At 52.1% G+C, this 24,630-nt stretch overlaps 1 protein-coding gene across 8 annotated transcripts in view; it reads right to left on the bottom strand.

Annotated features, from left to right (window-relative positions):
- AFAP1L2 (actin filament associated protein 1 like 2) overlaps positions 1-22,655 on the bottom strand; it is a 97,711-nt gene extending 75,056 nt beyond the window's left edge. For 2 of the 8 annotated variants that reach the window (XM_078434850.2, XM_078434854.2), the window contains exons 1-2: positions 22,243-22,652; positions 16,230-16,283 (exon numbers count right to left, since the gene is read on the bottom strand). In XM_078434850.2, coding sequence (XP_078290976.2) covers positions 16,230-16,283; positions 22,243-22,258 — 70 coding nt within the window. In that variant the 5' untranslated portion in view covers positions 22,259-22,652. Of the gene's footprint in view, positions 1-16,229; positions 16,284-21,695; positions 21,717-22,242 lie in introns of those variants that run through there. The other 6 variants (XM_078434851.2, XM_078434849.2, XM_078434853.2 and 3 more) reach the window with 6 other exon arrangements.
- Between the last annotated feature and the right edge of the window lie 1,975 nt (positions 22,656-24,630).

Here is a 24,630-nt window from a genome sequence, read left to right as displayed (position 1 = left end):
GTGGATGGAACTGGAGGGTATTATGCTAAGTGAAATTAGTCAAAGACAAAAATCATATGACTTCACTCATATGAGGACTTTAAGGGACAAAACAGATGAACATAAGGGAAGGGAAACAAAAATAATATAAAAACAGGGAGGGGGACAAAACAGAAGAGACTCATAAATATGGAGAACAAACTGAGGGTTACTGGAGGGGGTGTGGGAGGGGGGATGGGCTAAATGGGGAAGGGGCACTAAGGAATCTACTCCTGAGAACATTGTTGCACGATATGCTAATTTGGATGTAAATTTTTAAAAATAAAAAATAAAAATTTTAAAAAATGGATAAACAAGATATGTTATATCTATACCTATACATACAATCAGATATTATTTGGCCAACTTAGAACCTTCAACATATTATGTCAAGTTAAAGAAGCCAATCACAAGAGTCTGCATATTATGGGATTCCACCACAGGAAAGTCCAGAAGGGAGAAATCTATAGAAACAGAAAGTAGATTAGTTTAGTGTTTGCTCAGGGTTGAGGGGAGGGGAGCTCTAAAATTAACTGTGGTGACAGTTGCACATATCTGTGAATACACTAGAAACCAATGAATTACCCACTTTAAATGGTGACCTGTATGGTATGCGAATGAGATCTCAGCAAAGCTGTTTTTTCAGAAAAAGGAAAAGGATTTTTAAAGTATAATTTTAGAGAGAGGCTTTCTAAGTCTAAGCAAAATTTAGGGCCATAAAAGGAGATAAATTTGACCACACACGTACAAAAATTCTACTTTGGAAAAGTAAACATAAAAGCAATTCCAGAGACAAGAAACTGGAGGGGGTGGGGTGGGATTTGCAACTCATATCCAAAGGGTTAATTTCCTTAACACAGAAAAAGACCAACAACCCAACAGAAAAAAAAAATGCATTATCGTATGAACACAGATGGCTTTTAAACATACAAAAGGGGGCGCCTGGGTGGCTCAGTCGGTTAAGTGTCCGACTTCGGCTCAGGTCACGATCTCGCAGTCCGTGGGTTCGAGCCCCGCATCGGGCTCTGTGCTGACAGCTCAGAGCCTGGAGCCTGTTTCCGATTCCGTGTCTCCCTCTCTCTGACCCTCCCTCGTTCATGCTCTGTCTCTCTCTGTCTCAAAAACAAATAAACATTAAAAAAAATTTTTTTTTAAATAAATAAAAAAATAAACATACGAAAGGATGCCCAACTTCATTTATAGTCAAAGAGAGAGAGAGAGAGAAACGTTGCAAAGATACCTTCGCCCATTCTGATGGGCAAAGATGACAAGGTATAATCACATTAGATTGACGAGGGGGGAGGGAAACAGACACCCTGAAACTCTGCTAATAAGGGTAAAAAGAACACAACTTTTGGGGGGACATTTTGGCACTAACTAATCAGACTGCAAACGCACGTGCCCCTTCAACCCAGGGATTCTACGTGCAGAGATTTTATGCCTCAGACCTCCTTCGTGTGTCTGAAATGAGCTCCGTGTAAGGAAATTCGTGGTGGCGTGGTTTGTTACAGCAAAGGCCTGGGAAACACGGAATGTTCGGCGATTATACAAGTCGCGCCAGCTCCACACACAGGAAATGCTAAGCAGCATCATGGAGAAGGCAGCAGGTCTATCAGGAATGAGCTCCAAGAAACATCCTGAACTTAAATAAGAAGGTTACCAGTGACTGCATTGCGTCTGGGGAAAGGGGGGGGAATTGCAGACACACACGGGGGCTTGCAAATGGGCTCTTTCTGAAGGCTACTTGAGCAACTGGGGCTTTTCTTCCCCCTAAAACTTGATACCATTGGGGCTGGAAAGGAGGAGAGGGAAAGGAACAGGAGGGGAGGGGAGGGGAGGGGAGAGGAAGAAGGAACGGAAGGAATGGAAGGAAGGGAGGGAAGGACAGGAGAGAGGGAGGAAAAGGGCAGAATCACCGCAGAGGAAGAAAAATATTTGGATGAATATATCTTTGACAGATATTATCACCAAGGATGGAATTCTAGGGATTTTCACATTCCAGGTTATAAATTTCTGCCACAGATGCATATTTTATAATAAGCATGTACGGCTTTTGCCATAAAAAATACATATAAAATTACTACATTGAACTCCTTACAGAGTGAAATAGCAACGCGTAGCTGTTGTTTACGCTATTTTAAAGGATTTAAAGGAACTCCCCTGGGAGAAACCAAAAATAGCCAAAAGGAGAGAGAAAAACACTTTGCCCAGTTGACCCAGGCCAGCTTGGAATGTTGACCTTTTATCTTTGTCCTAGAAAGTCAGCAGGGACACAGAGAGGGAGAACGGACCCGGGACTTGGTGGAAAGAGGGGCTTGCGGCTGCTCAGCCTGAGGCCAACGGCACAGAGACACCTCTCCCAGCTGTAGCCTAGCCCTGGGGCCAGAAGTCCTCACCTGCTCTCCCGACCACCCCCGCTCACCTTCTCTTTTTCTCCATCGGTCCCTCATCTCCCTGAGCCATTCAACAACACAGGTGTGGCAACCGTGCTCCTATAATGACTGCAGAGGGTTTTGCAAATGTATCAAGGAGAAGGGCCGTCATGCCGTAAGTCAACTTCTAGAAGACGGTATCTGAAAGGTGGACTCATTCACTCTGCTTATTCAAGGCCTGTCCCGGCAGCCGTGAATCCCATCCTTATCGCTGCTTCTTGCTGCCTTCAGCCTCTCTAACTCCACGGCCATTTAGGGCCTTCCTTGCTGAATCAATGGCATCTTGTCTATGATCTTGACTCCGCTCCAAGTGATGAACCAACTTCACTGGGAGCGTCTGCTGAGAGCTCTCTGAGAAGGGCCATTGTTCCCTTTGCACTTGTCCAAAGCCTCCATTTAGGGACGGCTGTGACTGTGGACGGAGGACATTCATCACTGGGAACATTTGCCAGCAAATGAGAGACAGCTGTTGGGCACGAACGGCGTGTGGCCGAATGTTGCCCGCGGTGAGATTTATTTCCCAAGGGAGGACCCCGTCACTTATCTTTTCTTCCAGACTGTGAGAAAAGGGGAAAACGCTCACCTTCCCCCTCCCACCCGAGAGTCCACACTCGTGCCACTACTCGCGCGGTGCGCACAGTGGCACGGGGGGCACACGGCAAACAAGGCCCCCTGTTTGCTGGGGAAGCGCCCGTCTCCGGGCCCGCGGAGAGGAGCGCTGGTCATGCAAGCCACGCCCGTGTGGCTGGGGACTGCGCCTCGCCTCTCTCGAGCCTCCACGTGCCCCCCAGCAGCCCTGGGTCCACACTCCCCGCGGAGACTTCTGGACGCTCAAGGCCCGGTGGAAAGGAGGCAGCTGGGAAACCGGGCAGAAACTCCTGGGGATCGCCAGGAACGAAGCGAAGGGCCACCCGCGTGGCACACGCCGCCCCGCCGTGCACTTTCGGAGCTATGAAACCAGCCATGGGGACGAGACAGAAATAGGGGAAACAGAGACCCTTGCGTCCCGCATGGAGGATGAACGGCTGGGGCCAGATGTGATCAATGAACGCGGGCTTCCGGGATGAGGTGGGTGTGACAGGAAGGGCAGAGGGAAAGAGCGCCCGTTTCCCGTCATAAGGAACCGCGTGAGCAAAGGCCTGGCCGGCCCAGCAGGGAACACGCTAGGGAGGCCCAACTCCTGCAGCCCAGGCACCCAGAAAAGCTCCCTTTCAGGGAAGTCTGTTTCATCAGGCTGGGGCTCCGAGACAGCCGAGCATCAGCCGTGAGCAAGGCCGGGGAATCTTCCTCCCCGTTCCAAAGGGGTACGCCAAGACAGCCGGACTGCAGCCTGTAGACACACACTGCACTTAACATTAGATCAGGCATGGCTGCGGGTCCGATCTGAAGCCATCTGAGGATGGCGATCATGTCTACTGCCATCGGGCTAGACCGGGCAGCAGAATGTGCTCCAGAGTCCAGCGGAGCTGGGTTTGGATCCCACCGCATTGGCGGTGAACTTGTGCTTGGGCTGCCTCTGGCCTCGAAGTCTGGCTTCCATTTCCTCCATCCACAGAATGAGGAGAATAATATTTACTGCTGGATTCCTGCCTCCCCGCCCCCACACCCAGTGCTGATTCTGCAGGCCTGGAATAAGATGAAAGTGTCTGATGGAAAAGCTCTGGGAAGCCTTTTATTAACATTCTTAGCTCAGCCTAGCTCAGGGGAACGGGTCCCTGCATTCCAGGGGACTTCTCCCCCGGGAAGCAATGCCAAGAATGTCACTGCAAGATTCGAAGAGGGTTTTCCAGTCAGAACCCTCCCAGGTATTCAGCCACCCCAGGGAGGCTACAGGTGCCTGGTGGAGAGGGTGAGAGCTGGTACCCACAAGTTCTTTAGGGATGAAGAAGTCTTCAGGGACCCCGGAGTCTCTAGGGATTGAGTCGGATGGTGAGAATAAAATGCCCAGGGAGGGATGCTGCAGCTGGGCCCAGAACACAGTCACTATCAAACACGGGCAGCAAAGCTTACCCTTGGCTCAGAGTCTGAAAACCCACCTTCTGGGAGAAACAACTTCCTACTCGGTGGCTGTGTGACAGTTACATTCATAGGCTCAGGCCCTCAGTCACCCCAGGAGGAGAAGGGCTGTCACAACGCTTCTGGAAACACAACTCTCCGGGATATTTGCAAAGGTAAAAAAAATGGCACATATGTTGAAATAAAAAGTAAAAGGTAGCAGCATTACTGTTGTTAATAATCACTCTTGATTCATGACGATCCACGTGATATCAGGCAGACAGCAGCTCAGGGCAGGGAAGATGAAGAGAGTCAGGGTACGTGAGTTGCGGGGGGCGGGGGGTGGGGGTGGGTCTCTTCCCCAAACAGAGGTAGTGCAGGAAGCCAGGAGAAGGAAGACGAGTATGGCCCAAGCAGCCCAGCCCTTGCCAGGCAGCAGCTGCCCAGAGGCTAGGACTTCCTTGGGCCCGCGGGGACCCCACTGTACTGGGGCGTAGCAGCCCGGGATGATTCAGCTAAACACACCTAGCAGCGAGTGTCTCTGAATAGATGTTCTACAGGCCGTGTAGGCACTAGTCCTGGGACACAGAGGGCTTACCACCCTCTGCATGTTGGGGTGGGCACTCTGGAGTGGAAGGGTCCACCGCCTGCAGGGGTGAAATGAACTTCACCAGCCCGACCGAATCTCTTCCTGGGACTTCCGTTGACTGCGACCCTGCATCTAATTGCTCACCTCATCAGCTACGTTCAGACATGATTCCACCCAACTCTGGGTTCCCATGGCCGACAGAGCCTGCCTTCCGGCCATGAGTACTTCTGCATTGAAAATTAAGAACAGCAAGGACGAGGGGAGCACCGTGGCCTTCCCTTCATCTGCGATGCGATTCCCAACCCAACACTGAAACGATCACCTTTTACACATGTCCACTTGTCTGCCTAGCTTTTCACCGATTCTCCCAACAAGCGGGGGACGTGCGTAGAGCAGGGACTATTCTAGATGCGGACGGCTGAGGTGACCGAGGACTCACGAGGCACGCTGTTCTCACACTAACGGGTTCAGAAACAGGAAACAGCCCTTCACGAATTGGCTTCCCCTCCCCACGCAGCCTTCATGGCGGTAGGAACGAAAGTGAAGGTTTAAGGCCTCGGAAATCAACATGGCAGACCGCGTGGCAAACTCAATGTCTTGTCTCACGACTACCTACCTCCAATCACTAGCACTGCTACTAAGAAACGAGATTTCCCTCGACCCTTACAAACCTCCCAGGAAGAGGGTAATGAGCCCCTTTCAGACGAAGAAACAGATACCCGGAAACAGCGATTGCCCAAGGTCACAGGTATCCAAGCCCGATACGAACCGGTTCTTCGTAAACCCTACAACTTTCACCATTACATTCCTTATAGTCTGAACAGTGAGGGAGGAAAATACTCAGTCCCTCTTGAAGGAAGAAGCAATTCAGAGACACCGGGTGGTTCAAAAGTCCTTCCCTGCCTTTGCCCGGTGGGAAAGAGGTGGGACCATCATTCGGGATCCTCAGGCTATTATCCTACCCCTTCCCCTCCATGAGCTATGGGTCTGCGGGCTTGCCCCACGCCCGATCCCACCCTCAGAACCCTGTAAAGTGTGGAAACCTCCAGTAGGCCTGTACCTTCAACCTCTTCAAGAAAGTGCGAGGGAGAATATTCTTTTAGGATGTGTTTGGTTTTTTCCTATGGACAAGAGACTGGAACCCAAAGTAGTCCACATGGTGGTAAACCACACATCTGGAAGAGGCTGTGGTCACTTGGCCGGGTCCCTGGGAAGCAAGATGTCCCTGCGTGTGAAGTGCTCAGGGAATAAGACCCAAACTCCCAGGCACAACCCAGGTCTCCCACCCCATCTCTCCCCACCCCTCCCCATCTCTGGCTTCACCTTTGCACTTGCTGGTGCCTTGGCCTGGAGCTCCCAACCCCGGTTCTCCACTCAGCAGGCTCCTTGTCTTCATTAGGGTCTCAACTCCAATATCATCTCCTCAGACAGACTCTTCATGAGCACCTGGCTAATACGGGGACCACACCTGCCTCTGAATTACTCTCACAACATCCTGTGTGTGTTTTTCATGTTACTTACAACTACCTGAAATTATCCTTTTTTTTTTTTTTTTTTTTTTTTAGAACTATCATTGCTTACTTGTGGTCTGCTTCCCTCCTCTGGAATGGGAGATCCATTAGGACAGCAGTCGCAGGAATAGTGCACCCAGCTTGGTCTCAACACCTAGGCAATACCTAACACATAGCGAAGCTGAAGAAAGCGCTTATTGTGTGACTATTTGGAAATTCTCCCATGCCGAGGGGCTATTGAAGGATGTGAGCAAGTTCACTGCAAAATCACAAATCCTTTGAACTGGAAAGGACCCTGGGGGTGACGCTTGAACTTCACAGAAATGAAGATCTTTCTTGTTCCATCACCCAGGTGTCAACATTCCAGTGGACCCAGGAATTGAGAAGGCAGGTCTGGAGATGTGGGGCAGAAACTGACCAGTGAGTACATGGACAGGTGGGATAAAGAAAGAGAGGTCAGTAGTAACTGAGTCTAAGCACGAGAAACAACAGTGAGAAAACAGTCAAAACCAGCCGAGCCAACCTCAGGGTTTTTTCCATTTTCTGAAAACCTTTAGTTCTTGGCTTTACACACAGTCGGATTTGCTGCCCACCCGCTGAGCCACGAGGGAAAGAGTTCGCCCTTCTGCCCATGCCGACAAGACCCCGGGCAGCTCTGGGTCCTGCCTCCTGGCCCAGCAGCTTCACAGAACATACCACTGGGCAAAGCGAAAACAGGTGGCGCGCTATTCCTGGTCCAAACAGCTCTTTGCCGCATAAACCCTTGAATCTCAAAAAGACAAACAAACAAACAAAAACCACAACCATTATTTCAAGCAGAAATAGAGATGGAACAAACAATGTTAGAGGCCAACTCTACCCAGATCAAACGGCCCCAGGGTGGGACAGGCACTTTATCGTCTTCGGATGCACCTATTTGGAGTGAATATTCCCATCTCCTGGGTGGAGAGGAGCAAAACTGAACTGCTGCACAGATCTAGTAACTTCATTTCCAACCCATCAGGTCCTAGATGGAAAAACCCAATTCCAAAGCATTCTACTCAATCTGCTAAACCTCTGGCCATAAGCTCTTGGCCGTGACCTGTACTCAGCAGCAAGGACCCAAAGGTGACTCCAGGTGTTCAGTCGCTGGAGACGACTAGAAAACTACTCAACTATCAGAAGCCAGCTCTACTGCCCCACGCTTCTGTGGGGGTGGGTTACAAGCATCCCCGCCCCTCATGACAATGGCAAGTTGCTAATTACCACGACAGTTCTGATCAAAGGTAAGCTTTGGAGTCAAACGTAAGGGTGGTTGTTGTGACAACCTCGGGGGCAAAGGATCTTGAACAACCCAACAATCAATAAGGAAAATGACTTCCCCATTGACTCCTCCACATGGGGTGGGTATGGCGGAGAGAAGTTCCTGTCCCCTCTTTCCAGAGGACACCGACTGACGCTCCGGTGTTGCCCTGGCAATGCCACGTTCTGCTCCAACTCAGATTTGTAGGCTTCCGGTATCAATAACACGCCAGAAGCAAACTCTTACAAATTCCCTTTCATGCCGATATCCCATTCTTCACTCCCCAAGATGAACTTTCTCGTATGTATCTTTCTGCTTGTATGTGTTCCTGCTTAATGCGTACGGCTGTGTGAATGTTTACTGGCTGTCAATGCGACTGTCAGATGACCTTTTCTGCTTCTTACCTTTCACTTAGCGCTAGGTCTTAAAGATACATCTACGGTGCCGGATCGACATCTAATCCACTGCTTCTACCGCTGGGTAATTTCTCTAGGGTTCCCGCCCTCATCATTCGCCTGTTCATTCTCCCCAGAGACACTGAGACTGCTTCCCATTCTCCACCGGCACAAATAATGCTGCAAAGATCACCTTCAGACCCTCCCTGTGTGGACCCGCTCGGAAATTCCTGCGTGTTCTGAGAACCCTAGGTAGCTTGCAGCCTCACACTCCTGCCAGTTTCCTGGGTGGTCATGTGGGTTGTCCCTGACGACTCAAGGAGCCCAAGCACTCCTTCAGATGCGCGTCTGCTTTGTGGAGGCTCCTTCACCCGCAACCTGCCATTCGTAGCCTTTACTTGTCTTTATTTCCATTGCAGCGTCTGCCTTTTTCTGGTTGATCTGCAGGAGTTCGTTGTATGTTCTAAATGTTAGCCCCTGGCAGGTTTTAGACACTGTCCATCTCTCTCTCTCCTCTTTGCCAGCTGCATTAACTTTGTCCAGGATGTCCACTAAGGAACAGAAGCCCTTAACTTCGATGTAATCAAAACTCTCACAGGAGTGCCTGGGGGGCTCAGCTGGTTAAGCGTCCGACTTCAGCTCTGGTCATGATCTCACAGTTCGTGAGTTCGAGCCCCGCATCGGGCTCTGTGCTGACAGCTCGGAGCCTGGAGCCTGCTTCCGATTCTGTGTCTCCCTCTCTCTCTCTCCGCCCCACCCCCACTCTCTCTCCTTCAAGAATAAACATCAAACAAAAATCTTAAAACAAAAAAAAAAAAAAAAAAGAGGGGGGGGAAAAACTCTCCGAAAACTTGAGGACAGCAGCCATTTCTCAATCACACAATTCCAGTTTCTTGAACACTCACAGTAAACCACCCATGGGGTGAGGTGCTGTGGACACAAAGAGGAACAATGGCTTTGACCCTTATAGAGTGTAGAGCCTCCTGGTAATATAGACGTCCCGTCAACTATAGCATGGACACAAGGACGATGGCAGGTGGTACAGGTGCAGTGAGCAGTTAAAGTCTTCAGGGGGTAAAGGCTGAGCGAGCCTTGACAGATAAGCTTGGCAGGCAGCCCTGAGGGGAGGACATCCAGGCCAACAGAACAGCAAAAGCACGAGTCCAATTTGGAAAACTACAAGGAATTCAGGAAGGGGTGAGGGGCGGCGGGGGGGGGGGGGGGGGGGCGGCACACGACAAAGTGAGAATGGCCACAGAGGCTAGACAAACAGGAAGAGCCATGAAAAGAAGGAGCTCGGATTCTCTCCAGGGCAGTACAGGGGACAGCACCTCTCTCTCTCCCCGCAGCCGGTGACAGAGTGCCTTAGACACCATCTGCACTCAAAAGGGCATGGTTCAGGGGCCTTAAGAAATCTGGGTCCACCTTCGCTACAGCAGCAATGTACTGAAATCTCAGAGAAACCCAAAGGCGGAATATTCTAGGAAGAAAAGTGTTCGTGAGCACCCAAGTTAAACTACCAAGGCGGACAAGAGACATCCACAGGACAGGTCCGGGCGGTCCCGGATGGACGGAGGCCTTCCCTCCCTGGCCTCAGTTGGAAGCTGTTCCCGCTGCTGTTCTTGCCTTGACGAAAGTTCTCAGCCACGAAATTCCCCAACTGCCAAGTGTCCTTGTGCCGGAAATGTACCGCGTAAAGTCATTAGTGACACAGCGGAATCTTACCCAAGACCCCGCCGGGACCTCTGCCAGCCAGCTGTTTCCTCTTGAATCTAAACCATTTTCACACTCAGTGATGGTAAATTTTTTACGGGGGAAAAAAAAGCCATTTGTGGGGAATATTTTGTTCCAAGCTATGTAACTGCCCTTATTTTTTCCAGCCGGGGGAGAAATCTATATGCACAGACACATGGCAGCCGAGTATGAAGGCAGAGAAGGGTTGTTGTGTGAGGTACAGTGAGGGAAGGGGTTAAAGGCATGGGGGCGGGGGGAGCAAGGTCAAGGTGTCAGGGCTGAATGAGCCTTGACAGATAAGCTTGGAGTCTAGAAATCACTCCACCCTAACAGTCTCTTGGCACTCTTGCTTTCTCTCTCCTGGCTGCCTCAGCCTCCCCAGGGCAGAAAAATACATCCTATTGGAAACCAGCAATCTTACCCTTGGAGGGCTTTAATAGCTTTAGGAAGTGACAAGAAAATGGGGCTGATTGTCACTTGACATCCCCTCTCTGCTGACACAAACACACACATGCACATCCCTCTCACGTCTGCTGTTTGTGAAGGGAAGGCACTTATTAGCTTCCTCCCCCTTCACCATGGCCCTACCAGCTACATATATCTCGGACCATAAGGAAGCAAGGGGCGGAGGAAGCCAGACCCCAAGATCAGGGTCCCCTACCTTCCTCCAACCCACCAAAGGGGTCCTCCAACACCACCCGTGAGACCGCTTTTGCTCTGAGACGACTCCCAACCCTGTTGTTACGGAAAGATAATCAAGTGCCTAAAGCCATCTACACACTCTAGAGGTCCGCTGCTTAGGACAAGAGGCCCCTGCCTGCCAGCTGCTATGCCCATGTCAGGAGTCCAGCCACACTGGAGAACTGAGGCAGAGAGTGACCTGTGCACAGACTCGCGCCTGATCCCCACAGAGCGTGGGCTGCTGGGGTGCTGTCACAGTCAACATCTGGGTACCTCTCTGCAAACTTGAATGCACCGGGGCCCTTACCTTGGGGTCAGAGGAGGAAAAAACCCCGCACACCAAGAGATCCACCAATCAACCAGAGTCCCAAAGTCTCTTTCAGCCCGAGTGGAGACGTGGAGGGTGAGGGCACGGGAGGGAGCTGTGCTTCAGAGGTATCCGATCTCAACGGCCGTAGATTAAATTCTCTGAGAACAAGACGGCCTTTCCCCACTCTCAAGGGAACCAGTGCGAGGCCAGCCGGGAGCGACACCTGGATCCCATAAGTCTTGGGGATGTGCTCCCAGCCTGAACTGTTTACAATTACACACACCAAACCAACATCAGCTGGGTGGGGAATGGACGCCTGCCCACGGAGAAGCCAGGAGGTCAATGGGAAAAAATGATTGTAGTCAATGCTGAGCCTTCATGTTTGGATCCTGTATCCAAACTGCCACGATGTTCTCATGCCCCCGCCCTGTGCAGACACCAGGGCCTCCTCTGATCCTCATTTCCAGGGAGCTTGGGGTGGCAGTGGGAGGAGCCCCCACCCCTTGGAGGTTAGCCGAACACAGGGCTATTTAAGGACCCACAGAGGGAGGATAAGAATGTTCTTTCCCGGGAATCCTAGTCACCATGACGCTAACGTGCACTCGGCCAGGTGGGATGGCTGGCAAGATCCCAGGGTTAGCAAATGGCTTGGAGAAGGTGGCCTTCTTTGCATCAGGCCATATGGAATGACACTTCCTAGGGCCTGATGACACACCAGGGGCTATGCTGAACAGATTTTCACTCTGGCTTCCTCGTCCAGGAAGGAATGAGATGCTCTTTGGCAGAGAGCAAGCCCCACTTTCCCTACCCTGACTCTGAGGTCATCAGCTCCCCCTGGGGAAGCCCAGGATTCTAGCCACGGCTACTTGAAAAGCCCGACACTACTAGAGACCTGGGGTCAAGGGGAGGCTCGTTCTTTCTGGGTCTTTCTGGCCTCAGGTTCTCAGGGGGAATCCCTTTTCTAAACTCAAGACTCAGGAGACCTGAACGGAATTGTCAGGAAAAAAAGAAAGAAAGTGGCAGAAAGTCAAAAGGAGAGAATGCGGGTATGAAAGAAGATGGCGGGGCGGGAGGTGGGGGAGGCGAAAAGAGAGAGAGAGAGAGAGAAGGCTGCATGTACAGGTGCAGGAGCAAGCCTGAGTGCAGCACCCAAGAGGGGTTTCGGAGCACCAAACACTCACACTTGCCCTTGATGGTTCTGTCATTAACCCGACCCACTCTGTCACAGGCTGACTTCCAGGGCATCTGGGATACACGGACCTGAACTTCAATGGGCTTCCATGGTCGCCAGTGGCACACGCGCCTCACCTAGCTCAAGTGCCTGCAGTGGCTCTCTCGGGAGATCCTCGAGAGCTCTAGACACCAGGAGATGTCACAGTCCAGCTATACTGCAGACAACTGTACTCGACCCTCACATACGCCATGATCCTCAGCCGCAATCCCAGAGGTACCGACTACAGGGACCCCACCTCTAAAACCTGCTAGAAGACGCACAATCCAACTCTACCATGACTATCATGGACCAGCCGCACCGCATTAGGCATTCGAGCAGCAGGGGTGAGGTTGTCGGGGGCTTGCCATTTTAACCCAAGATCTGGCACGTCAACACCCTTTAGTCCCTCCCACTTGTACTAGAGAGGATGCCATAAAAGGCCGGACAATACAAAAGGCAGTAGGGTGGTGACCATCTCAAGCTCATAAGGAGCCTGGGATTGTAACTGAGAACATTCACCCCTTGTGGGCCCAACACCATAGAGATGAAGAGTTGTCCCTTACTAACTACCACCCAATAGGTCTAACTTACCACCCAATAGGTCCCAACCCCGATATCAAGGATCCCAAGCACCCCAGCAGAGTTCCTTCCAAAAGGACCATATTTGAATTTTAGTAAATCAGCTCAGTATGTTCCAGGACTGTGGGTATTAAATAAGTCAGTGAAATCTCCAAACAATAAGCTCATTCAACACAATCTCTTTTTCTCCCCCCATCTGGGGACTTGAATATAGTCAACATGAATAAATCCTGTTGTGTAAAAACTGGGGGAGAAAAAAAAAAAAAACGAGGGTGGAGGATGGAAGGAAATGGCAGGATTCCCACTTGCTGGTCTAACAGGGAGGCTAAGAGAGTCCCCACAACCCAAAAGGATGCTAGCGTGCCGGGGGAGCCCTGGGGAGATGGCAGTTAACAGTCTGCAGTCCAGGTAAGGAAGTTATCTGGGATTTCCCCACCCATGCATTCCCAGGTTCTCCTGTGCAGCCTTCCCATCCGTGTACTCAAACTAGAAGTGAGCCCTTCGGCTGCCCCAAATCTAGCCCCTTCCTAGACGGACCCGCCATAAGCCAGGCCTGACCCTGTATCAGGGATGTTTCACTTCAAATATGTACAAAACATATTTCCTGCCTCTTCCCCTCCCCCTCCAGTGTCCCCCAACAAAGTCAAGACAATTAGAACTAAGGACTGCCCCCCAAATTCTTCCTGAATACCCCAAGAACAGGTGGGAACACAACTCCCTTTGCACAGGCCGAGTGGCTTGGATAGATTTGTGAGAAAGAGTTGCACGTGTGAAGTTCTGTGTAATTCATGGTTGAAAGTGATCTACGCCCATATGGTCCTTGCGGATGGAAGTTCTATAGCCTTTCAACACACTGTACTTAAGAAAGATGAGAAGACACGAGTTCAGCTACCCAAGTCCTAGATCCAGACACAGTTCACCTGAAGAACAAGCCAATTCACGTTTTTGATTAAAAAAAAAAGGCAACCACCACAATCTTCAGATTCCATTAGGACCCCCAGAGTAATAGTCTTCCACTGTTGTGGTATTCTGCACCCCATCTCGTGGACTGGGGCAGGAAGGGCTGGTGACACCTGCTCTTCCTATAGGAGGCTTTCCCCTGTCTGGAATCATCTGGGACTAGGTGCATTATTTTGCTAAATCGTGGGTTCTCCCTGCCTCAAAATCATCCCTCGCTAGCACGGGCAAGCAGGGCTTCCAAAACCAAAAAGTCAGCCAGGAAGTAATTATGGTGCAGACTTGGGTACTCCAATTCCAATTCAATAACTTTATTGGTGAGGGATGGAAAAAAAAAAAAAAAGACTTTCAGAAAGGGTGCCCAATTCAATACATTAGATCCATGTGTGTAGCAACAGAGTTCCCAGGGTGGAAGCCTGGAGCTAATGCTTCACTATTCCATGACCCTCTTGGGCTCGTCTGCTGCCTGGGTTTTAGGAAAACTGCTTTTCCTTTTCGCTAACTAGAGGGAGATCTCCCACCCTCGCACTGTCTGCGCCTGATGGAAAAGTCTCTTGCATTTAGGATGCTGTCAAGCAGTCCGTCCTTTTTGTTTTCTACCAAAATTGTTCACCCCTTCTGCTGTACCTCCCTCCAGATTGCTGCAGCCATGAAAACACGGAGACCTCGGATTCTGTTTACCACCCGTGATGGCCCAGGGGGCACTCAACAGAGTCTCTGTCTCGCACCACAGCATCGTGAACCACTAGGGTTTGTTTTAAAGTCGGCTTCCGGAAGGTGTCATTTACACACGGGGGAAAAAAAAAATTGTCCCGCTAACTGCACAGGTCTGAGTTTTCACAAACGCCTGGAGCTGTGGACTCTCTACCACCGTAAAGATTTGAAACGTAAAGATTTCTACCATTCCAAAAATTTCCCACATACCCCTTTTGCGGTCAACCCCTTCCCCCTCCCCCGGCCACTACGGACAGGTTTTCTTTCCCGGCAATTTTGCCTTTTCCAGAAAGTCACGTACATGGAATCATACAGCGCGCAAGACTTTTGAGTCTGGCTTCTTTCACTTAGCACACGGGTATGTACCTTAGGTACGAACTGCTGGGTTTTTAAGCTTTGGACTTTTGCTTCTTGCCAAAGACATGGAATGATTGGCTGTAGCTTATCTTTGCCACGGAGGAACCAAATTCTGGATTCAGGGCCTTTTAATAAAGCAGAGGCCTGGGAACACGGTGACCTCCCAGCTCCATCCACCCAGAACGGAGGGGTTTCCTGGGACTTGGGGCTTTCAGTGGCAAAACCAGGCAAGTCCCACGCGAACCAGGAGAGTTGGTCCCTCTCCTTGGGACAGCCACCGCCGAAGGCAGGGCCGCACATACGCCCCGCTCAGAGGCCTCGGCCAGCAGGCTGGTCTCTCTGACGTGACAGCTGACCGACTGTCCTTCTTCGGTTTAATCGCAAGCGGAAGGCCAATTTGCAATCTGCTGGGCTGAGCCCCTGCACAGGGCTCCCGCTCCCACAGGCCTGCAGCTGCCTTTGAAGTCTCCGCAAGGGCTCAAGGAAGTGGGAAGAGAACTCAGCGGTCTGTTCAGAAGACAGCAGAGCCCCGTGGCTGTTGGTGCTGCACCCTCCCCACGCCTCCCTGGAATGTGTGATGCTCACAGAGAGATGGGACTCGAAGGTGCTCTGGGCTCGTTCTCCTCCTGCTCCGGGCCAGTGCAATGCGCCCAGGGTAATGCCGGCTCCTACTTTTTCTACACATTCTCCCTGCTCCTCCCTCGCAGCGGGGGTTTTTTTGTTCGTTGTGAGACTGACCAGGGAGGATGTGAGAGAGCCAAGGCATAGAAAACTAGTATAAAAAGCTTGAAGTATCTAAAGGTTTCTTCTACATAAACTGAGACATCAGAGGAAAGTCAGGCACGGCCGTGATGTGGCTCCATGCACGAAGCTTAAGGAGGCGCAATTCTGTGCCCACCGCCTTTCCAGCCGGTTCGAGAGAAATACACAGATGGTCCTCTCGAAGCAGCTAGGCTCCCTGGGCACCGGTTGAGCATCCCCAACTCAGAGCTCCCAGGAGCTTGGGAAAGCCTGTGATGGGCAGAGCCGGCTGTGAGGAACCCCCAACACACGCACAAGAAGGCAGGAATTGGTGGCGTCACAACCATGCCACAGAGGTCTTCGGGTGGCTACTCCCCCAGACTTATTTAACGTTGCCTCTTCTCAAAACGCTTCCCAGCAGCTCTTACAATTCATTCCACCAAGCAGCCTGTGAGGCAGGTTAGTGATCATTATCCTCACTCGTACAGACGAGGGAACAAGGCCCAGAGAGAGGGATTAAGTGACTTGCCCAAGGTCACGCAGCGAGTTAGTGGCAAAGGCCGGGTTAGAATCCCGAGCCCCAGAGCGCCCAGGCCAGAGCTCAGCTCCACAAGACCCCTCGGCCATCGGTCCAGAGCATGGGCAAAGCTAGGTCTGCGCCCTCGGGAGCCCTGGAGGCCAGGTGAGCGGCTGCAGCGGGCACAGGCAGACTCATACTCACAAGCAGAAACCTGCAGGATCCTTCTCTGTACCACCAGACAGCAACACCCCTGTGCTGGAACAGACAGAAATAAGGCTCAAGTCGGGAAAGCCAAGGGCCACCAGGGTGGGCTTATGTCTCCGCTGCTGGAATGCGGCTTTGAGATTTTGCTTCATAACAGGGAAGAATGCGTGTTCCTGTTGCCTGGAATTCATTCATTCACCCACTCCCCAGTTATGCCCCAGGCACCTGTGCGCTGGCCGTGCACCAGGGGCTGGGGGGAGGGACACTGGGAGAGGAAAGATAAGATCCCTGTCTTGAAGGTGTTCAGTCTAACAGACGAAACAGGCATATAAGACAACATGACATTAATTCATCAAATATTTGCTGGGTGCCTATGATGTACCAGGTGCTGATACGGCTATCCCTCAAGTCATTCAGGAACACAGAGGGAATCAAGGGAGGCTTCCCGGAAGAGGAGGCATGTGGATGAGGTCCCGAAGATTGAGGAGAGTTTCACTGAGCAACTCGTCCCTTCCGGGCTAAAGGGACACAGATAAGGAAGGGGTCTGAAATGGCTTTGAGTACTTCTTTCTTTTTGTTTTCTGCCAAGATTTTATTTAAACTTAAGTTAGTTAACATATAGTGTAGTATTGGTCTCGGGAGAATTTAGTGATTCATCACTTACACATAACACCCAGTGCTCATCCCAACAAGTGCCCTCCTTCATGCCCACCACCCACTTAGCCCATCCCCCCACCCGTCTCCCCTCCGGAGTACTTCTAGATAAACCCTTGCTGTTTGTAGAACAGGAATTCCACCCTTTTGAAACTCCGTTCCCAGGGATGTTGTATCCTGCTTGACTTTGAATGGTTGCTTAATCTCTTTAGACCTCAGTTGACCTGTCTGTCAAATGGGAATGAAGAATCCTCTGTTTGAGAGGGTGGCCCCGGCCTTCCCTAACAATCTCTGGCGAAGCGTTCTCACAAAAGTCCTTGAGAAACAAATTCCTCACGTGGCCAATGGCATTCTCTTTCCCACTGTCTGCTGCTCTCGGCTCTTGCCAGGAAATTGATTTTATTTATAAGAATCACAACCCTACGCTGACCTTTGTTGGGCTACCCACGGTCCCTCCCTCATTTCCCTCTCCTAAAGACACATCCTCCCTCCAAAGATTCCTCAGTGACCACAGAGCAACTAGGACTGAAGAGCGCTCGGAAAGGCAGATGGACAAACACTGGACCCTATTTTCTAGATGGGGAAACTGAGGCCTGGAGAGCTCAGTGACTCATCCAAGGAAGCAGAATGCATGGGTCTCCCCATTCCCAAGCCACTGCTTTCTACATGGCACCATGACCACTTCCTGCCTCTGCCTGGACAGACACGCCACCCTGCATCAGCGGGGCGGGGGGGGGGGGGGGGGGGGGGCGGAGTCTCCCTTCTCTGAATGGCAGAAGCCTTTAGAGAAACATTTCCCGTCATTAAAGGGATTTGCAAGAAAACTGGCACAGCTTCCTTAGCTTTGAAGCTTCTTGGCCCCTTCTGGCCCTTTAATTGTGCTTGGATCCAGCCCAGTTCCCAGAGCTCCTACCCCTTCAGAAGAGGGGAAGGGCCCACAGCAGAATTCCCGCCACCCAGCCTGGCCCGTCAGCACCACAGGTGACCCCTCAGTATTTCTGTTTCAGACCATTTCATTGCCAAAGCATCAAGGGCTCCCACACAAAGAGCTTCAAAGTCACAAGGGCTCAGGGTCAAGTGCTACCACGAGCAAACCCCAAGCTTAGGACTGTGCGGTATCACTTGTGAGACTGTTTTGAAGCAGTGTTCCCACGCCTTTCGAGCCTATAATAGCTTAAGGTGAATTACATTAGATTTCTGGAGGTATCACAGATTTGGCGAAAGCACATCACATCAGTATAGAGGGTGTATCAGTCTTATTCCCTACGTGCTTTTAATTTTCCAGGTGAAGAAGGGCTATGTATACAATGTACGTATAACTACTTATCTTTTTTCAGTGATTCTCACTTTGGCCGCACGTCAGAATCCCCTGAAGACCTGAGCTGCACGCCTAGATCAATTGAATCAGAGTATCTTGAGTGGGGCCTACATATCCCTTTTTTTTTTTTTAAGGTCCCCTGATGGTTCCTAAGGTTAAGAACCACTGCTTTACGCAAAGCTTCAACAGGGAAAAACCTGAGTTCCTAGGCTTAAAAAAAAAAAAGAAAAAGAAAAAGAAAAAGAAAAAGACATCCAGATGATTCCTCTGAAAGCGACATGAATATTATCAATCCGTCCACCTCTCTTAACTGATTTTTCTTTCTCAGACCTTCCCTGACCACAGATCCCAGTTTAAGCTTTCATGTGTTTTTATTTTTTCTTTAATGTTTTTATTTATTTTTGAGACAGAGAGAGACAGAGCATGAGCAGGGGAGGGGCAGAGAGAGGGGGAAGACACAGAATCTGAAGCGGGCTCCAGGAGCTGAGCTGTCAGCACAGAGCCCGACACGGGGCTCGAACTCACAGAGTGTGAGATCATGACCTGAGCTGAAGTCAGACCCTTAACCGACTGAGCCACCCAGGCACCCCAAGCTTTTGTGTGGTTTTACTGGCTTGACTCTTCACTGCTCATCTCTACCTTGCAGTACCTTAGGAAACACACATGCCCTCTCCTGGGAATCAGGTGATCTGACTCAGAAGCAAACAAACAAAAACAGAAAAAGAGTGATTACACCTTCAACCAATGACTGTGATCCAAATTAAAGTGAATAGCTCAAGCGTGACAGCTTGGATCCAAGTATGATGCAAATTCAGGAAGCTTCCTCGGGACGGTTCCAAGTGCAATCCACAGATAGTAGGTCAGTCACATTTGGCCCTGGACACGCTCACCAGCTGGAAGAGCAGTAGAAACCAGAATTCTTGACCACATGCTGCGAGTTCAGCCAATGCCCTCCCCACCCCCCCCCCCCCAGCACAGTGATCCAAGGGTGCCCTTATGAGAGTCATAAATATGGAAACATCCAAGGATGGGAGCCTTTTCAAGGGACCCTGTGGATGCTGGCACTGCTTACACAACACCAAAGAGATTCATATACAAGAAACAGCAACTCTACCAACATTTTTTATGAGAACTCTTATAAAAGCTCCATCTCTGGGAGACACCCCTGCAGAGTCTTCTCACAATCCCTGCCCTTTGCTTTTGCTGGAGAGAGCCATGGCTATCTAAACAAAATGGCTCAGATGGGATGGGGGGAAAGTTTGGAAATGTTTCTGTAAGAGAGGCTGACATTCCAACAACTCGTCAGCTCCAGACCTCCCTTTACATCCTACAAAACAATGGAAAATCAGCCCCGAGTCTAAAAATGACAGGCTAGGGTTGGAGGACGTACAATAGGTAACACACACGCTAGGGAACACGGAGAACAATTTCTCCTAAGTCAACTGCTTTGTAAGACTTAACAAATGAAAGAAAACACTTTGAGAATCTGGCCACAGCAACGAGGCATTCTGCCTATTTGGGAGAGCTCAAAATTGGGAAGTCAGAAACACAGAATGAGGCATTTCAGTGACAAAATCTGAAAGTGTCGCGAGAATTCTTCTTTATAATGTTTATATATTTCAAGAACCCACGTAAATCTTGCTTTTCCATTTAACTTTGTTGTTAAAAAGATACCTAGTCATCCCACAATGATTCAATCTTACCTTAAAGACAAAAACTGCCCTCAATGTCTGATGAGCATGAGACAACTATGGATTCCCGTTAGAGCTGCCCTGGTTAATCTGAGATTTGGCCCACACACGTCATTTTTCAATAAGAGTTCAAAGCACAGGTTAAAAGAACGGGGATTTCTACATCCCTCGGGTGGGGGTGGGGGGGAATCCCTAAATTCTGCAGCTGAAAGGTGTAGTTAGTAAACATATCCGCATTCACTGGTGAGGCCTGAAGACTTTCTCCAGAGTGGAACACTCAAAGATGAGTTGGATTAGCCTATGCAATCCAGATAATTCTCAAATGTTTCCATCCATTTACCACTCTCTGAGTTACTGCAAAATAAGGCAGATACATGTGTTACCAAAAACATAAACACTCTGAACTGGAAACTAAGTGTCCTTCAGTTGGCAAAAACCCCTGATACTCCAGGGTGGGAGCTCCAGGATTTTAAGCTCCCAAGAGAACTAAGCTCCCAAGTAACTAAGAAGACTTTCTTAGGTCAAGGGCCAAGTCAAAAGCTATTAATACAAAAAGCTTCTGATTATAACGGGGCATTTAGAAAGAAGACCCCAAATGTTATAATATGACCTCACTTAGGTTACTATGCTAATTTGAGGAAGCAGCTTGCTCCAGGGACCTTCATCCTGCAGCTGGCAACCCTTCATTTCACAATTCAGATACGGCACATGCTGAAGTAAGAGGGACCTCAGAGGCCCGACACTTCCAACTCAAGCCCTGAATTCTCTGTGAGGGTCCCTCCCAAAGGGCCGAGGGGAGGGGGGAGGCAGAGCGGGAGAGGGAGTAGCAAACTTCCATTTTACAAAGAGAGGGGCCGTGGCTTCAAGTGTTCTGAGAGTGCATAAGGACGCATTCAGTCATCTCGGCATAAAACTGACGTGATCTCAGCAGAATTTGGGAGAAAAAAACAAAAAAACAAAAAAAACCCAAAAAACCCACCAGTCGGTTAGAAATGTGATAGAGGCTCCAGGGAGGGTTCACAGACAGAAACCAAAGGTTGCCGACTAATTTAACCCTATCCCCTCCCCCCCGCCCCCCCCCACCCCCCCCACCCCCCCCCCCCGCCAGCCGGCTTCCCGTGGCCTTGGCAAAGACCCTTTCTTTCTTCATGGGGTGCAGCCTAGAATTTAAATCTTTTACCCCCACCTGTAACCAGGTGACCCAGATTGAGAAAAAAGCAGTGGGAAAAATCAAAAGCTAGGCACGACTAGCTGAGGGAACTAAAGCCGGTCCCAGAAGGTTCCTTTATGTCATGTCAGAAATGAGAAACCACTGGGAATGAGATTCCTTGGGAATCTGAGCATTTTCCTTTATTACCCTTTCCCAGGGGGAAATAAATATAGAAACAGTATTTCCTCTCGCAGGTTTGGCAGGGACGAGTCCAGGACTGGGAGGTGCAAGAGGCTGAAATGAAAGGCGGGGGGTGTAAGGGGCGTCCGCGGCATCCCGCTTAAGGGGTAACTCTTTAAGAAAAGCTCTTTCATCCTTGGCTTCTAGACTCCAGCCTCGGGGTTCCGAGCACTGGTGCGAGCCGGGCTGCGGGCACGACCCGGGCCGTCCCGCCCACCAGGGTTTGGCCAAGATCCCCGCCCTCGGCCAAATCCAAAACATGCCCAGCTGCGCGCTGGGCTCAACCCTCTCAGGCCCGGACGCCTCCGCGCGCTCCACCTGCCGGGCATCCCGTGCGCCCCCCACCCCCAGCCCCGCACTTCCCCCGACCCCTGGCTGGGGATGGAAACGGCTCGGAGACAGACGGTTACCTGGGCGGCCGAAGGACGGGGAGGGAGTGGAGCTGCGAGCCCACCCCACCGCCCAAGCGCATCCCCGCGCAGGCTCCTCGCTGGGGTCCGCGGGCAGCCCTCCACTCCGGCAGGCGCCCGGGCGAGACGACCCAACGACTTGCTCCTCTGCCCCCAAGCCGCGCGGCGCCGTTGCCAATTCACTCGGGGCCTCCTTGGCCCCGGCGTCTTTCCCGGGCGGCCGGGACTTGAGAGGTGGGTCGCCAAGCGCACCCTCGCTCCTCCAACAGGTGAAAGGCCTCGCCACGCCGACCCCGCCCTCCGCGCCGGGGAGGGTCCGAGAGCCCCGGCCGCGGCCACCGCCTAGGAGGCCCCTCTCGGGGCCCGCGGCGCCGCCGTCGCCCGGGTCTCCGGCCCCGGTTCGGGCTGGACGGGCGCAGCCGGCTCTGCCCACCTGAGTCCCGGCGGGAAGCGAGGCGCCAGCGGCGCGGCCCCACCACCCTCCCCAGCCCTCCTCGCGGCGCGACAGTGGAGTGCGTGCGCGCCGCGCCGGGACCCGCGCCCTCACCTTTGTACCGCTCCATCGGGGCCCCGGCGTGCGCTCCCGGCCGCTGGGCTCCGGCGCTGCGCTGTCGGCGCTCGGCTCCGCGCCCGGGCCGCCGCGCTGGCCCCTCCCCGTGAGGTCACGCTCGCCGCCGGACCTCCTGGCGCTCGGACCCCGTCCCCGCCCGGCGCGCCGCCCCCGCGGGGGAACTCCGCCGCCGAGCCCCCGCAGCGCCCAGGTCCGTGCGCGCCCCGGGCCCTGCTCCCCGCCCGCGGCCGCCCGGCAGTTCCTTCTCGTCCGGGACCCGGGGGCGGCGGCAGGGCGCAAGACTCGGCTGTGCCCAAACCCTGGGAGAGGTTCTGGCGAGCCCGAGGGGCGGGCTGGGGCGGGCCTACGAGAGCCGTTCTTCCAACCGCGGGGCTGCAAACCCACTGCCCGGAGGAGGAGACCGAGGTCGAACCCCGGAGGCAGAGGCGTGCCTAGAGCGGCTCGCTCTTGACCGCGGGGCCAGCGCGCTAAAGCCTCGGCTTCCTCGAGGGGCGACCGGGGCATGGGGGTGGGGACACCCGAGCCGTATCCCCGCGCCTGTCCCCCCCGGTTCTTGGAGAATCGCTTCAACCCTCTAGCAACCTCCCCGGGCAGCCGCTGCCGGTCGCGCACACAGGAGGGCGTCTGAAAATGCCTACTTGCCGCCTTCTACCCGGGGCCCAGGTTTCCCCGGAGCAGTTGTTCCAGACTCTCGTGAGGACTAGAATTCCTAGAGCCGCCTGGACAAGTCCGGGAACACCTGACCGCCCGGGAGGGATGGTGTCTGTTGCACAGGCGCTCGTCCACCCGTGGCTCTAACCACCCTGCGCCGCTGCCACCGGGCGCCACACTACTATCCCTCCAGTCTCTCAACCTCATCATCTGCACCCAAAGGAGAGCCATGTTCTCCTTTAAACTTCTCGATTTTCTCTTTAAAATCTCAATCACTGTATACGCAGGATGCCTGGAGTTTCAACCTGTCTCCCCCCACTTTCCTGAAGGAACATTAAAAACTATTTGTTGTGGGGGCGCCTGGGTGGCTCAGTTGGTTACGTGTCCAACTTTTGCTCAGGTCATGATCTCACGGTTGGTGGGTTCGAGCCCTGCGGCCGCTTCACTGTTGTCAGTGCAGAGCCTGCTTCGGATCCTTTGTCCCCCACCTTTCTCTGCCCCTCCCCTGCTTATGCTCTCTCTCTCTCTCTCTCTGTCTCTCAAAAATAAATAAATAAATGTTAAAAATAATTGTTATTATTTTCAAAAAGATTCCTCAAATCTCAGAAGATTCAGCTCTGATTTTTGGAGACCTTTTGCCCCCGGCAGTCTTAGAAATATTTTTCTCAGTTGCATTAGCTGCTAACATCCACGGAGCCCTCCCCATAAGCCCGGCATGCCCCTTGGGGCTGTACAGGCACTGCCTTTAATTTTCCCAATAATTCTGTGATGTGGGGATTATTATTATTTGTATCATGTAGTTGAGGAAACTGAAGTTTACAGAGGTTAAACAACTTGCCCAAGGTCACACAGTTAGAACAAACAAAAAAAGAACAGAGCAGGGTTTAAACCCGGGTCTGCTGCTTCTAGATGGTTGTTCACCAAGCTTTCCTGGCACTCATAGGAAGGGCCAGGCCGTCTTTACCAGCTTGTGGAGCACCCAGCCAGGTGAACAGGGTCAATACCGGGCCAGGTAGATGCTCTGATAAGGCACAAGGGATTCTGGGAACCCTAGTGGAGGGAGCTGAACCAGCCCGGAGAAGCCTTGCGGGTCCTAGGAGGGGGAGATGGCTGCGTGGATCTTCAAAGATGGATTGGAGCTAGTGAGGTGACAGGAGAGGCAGAGTGAGTGCAGCCTTCCAGGCAGAAAGGACAGTGAGGACAAAGGCGGGGAAGTGAGCCACTTCAGGACCACAGTTCTCTGTCGCTGAAGCCACAAAGGCGAAGCCAGGAGTGGAAACTGACTGGAGAGGTGGGCACAGACCTGCCTGAGGGCCCCAAAGACAGAGTAATCTGCAAACCAAAGGCCTGGGCAGCACTGACAAGTGACGGTGACCCAGGGGCCGTGGGAGGCTGAGCGGAAAGTGGCGTGCAGGAGGCGGTTGCACCAGCCCGCTGCTAAGTCACTGGGACGCTGCAAACCCGGCTGAGGAGGAGAGGACCAAGGGCAGAAATATGCAGGAAGTGTGATGCCAGGGCTCTGGGCCTGAGCACAGGGTGTGAGGGAGCAGGAAGCACCAAGATGGACCAGGGTTTCCGGGCGGGTGGACAATGTCAGCACTCAGGCACTCGGCCAGTCCTCAGACACCACCCGAGGCCCTGTTAGGCGCCAGGTACCGCCAGGCCCTGCACAGAGCCTGAGCAAGGTGAGCCAGGGAGTCTCAACGGACTGGG

This window comes from Panthera onca, chromosome D2 (genome assembly GCF_046562875.1).
Source record: "Panthera onca isolate mPanOnc1 chromosome D2, mPanOnc1 haplotype 2, whole genome shotgun sequence".
Lineage (NCBI taxonomy): Eukaryota > Metazoa > Chordata > Mammalia > Carnivora > Felidae > Panthera > Panthera onca.
Note: the sequence above shows the minus strand (reverse complement) of the source record. Positions and strands in the feature narration are given on the sequence as shown.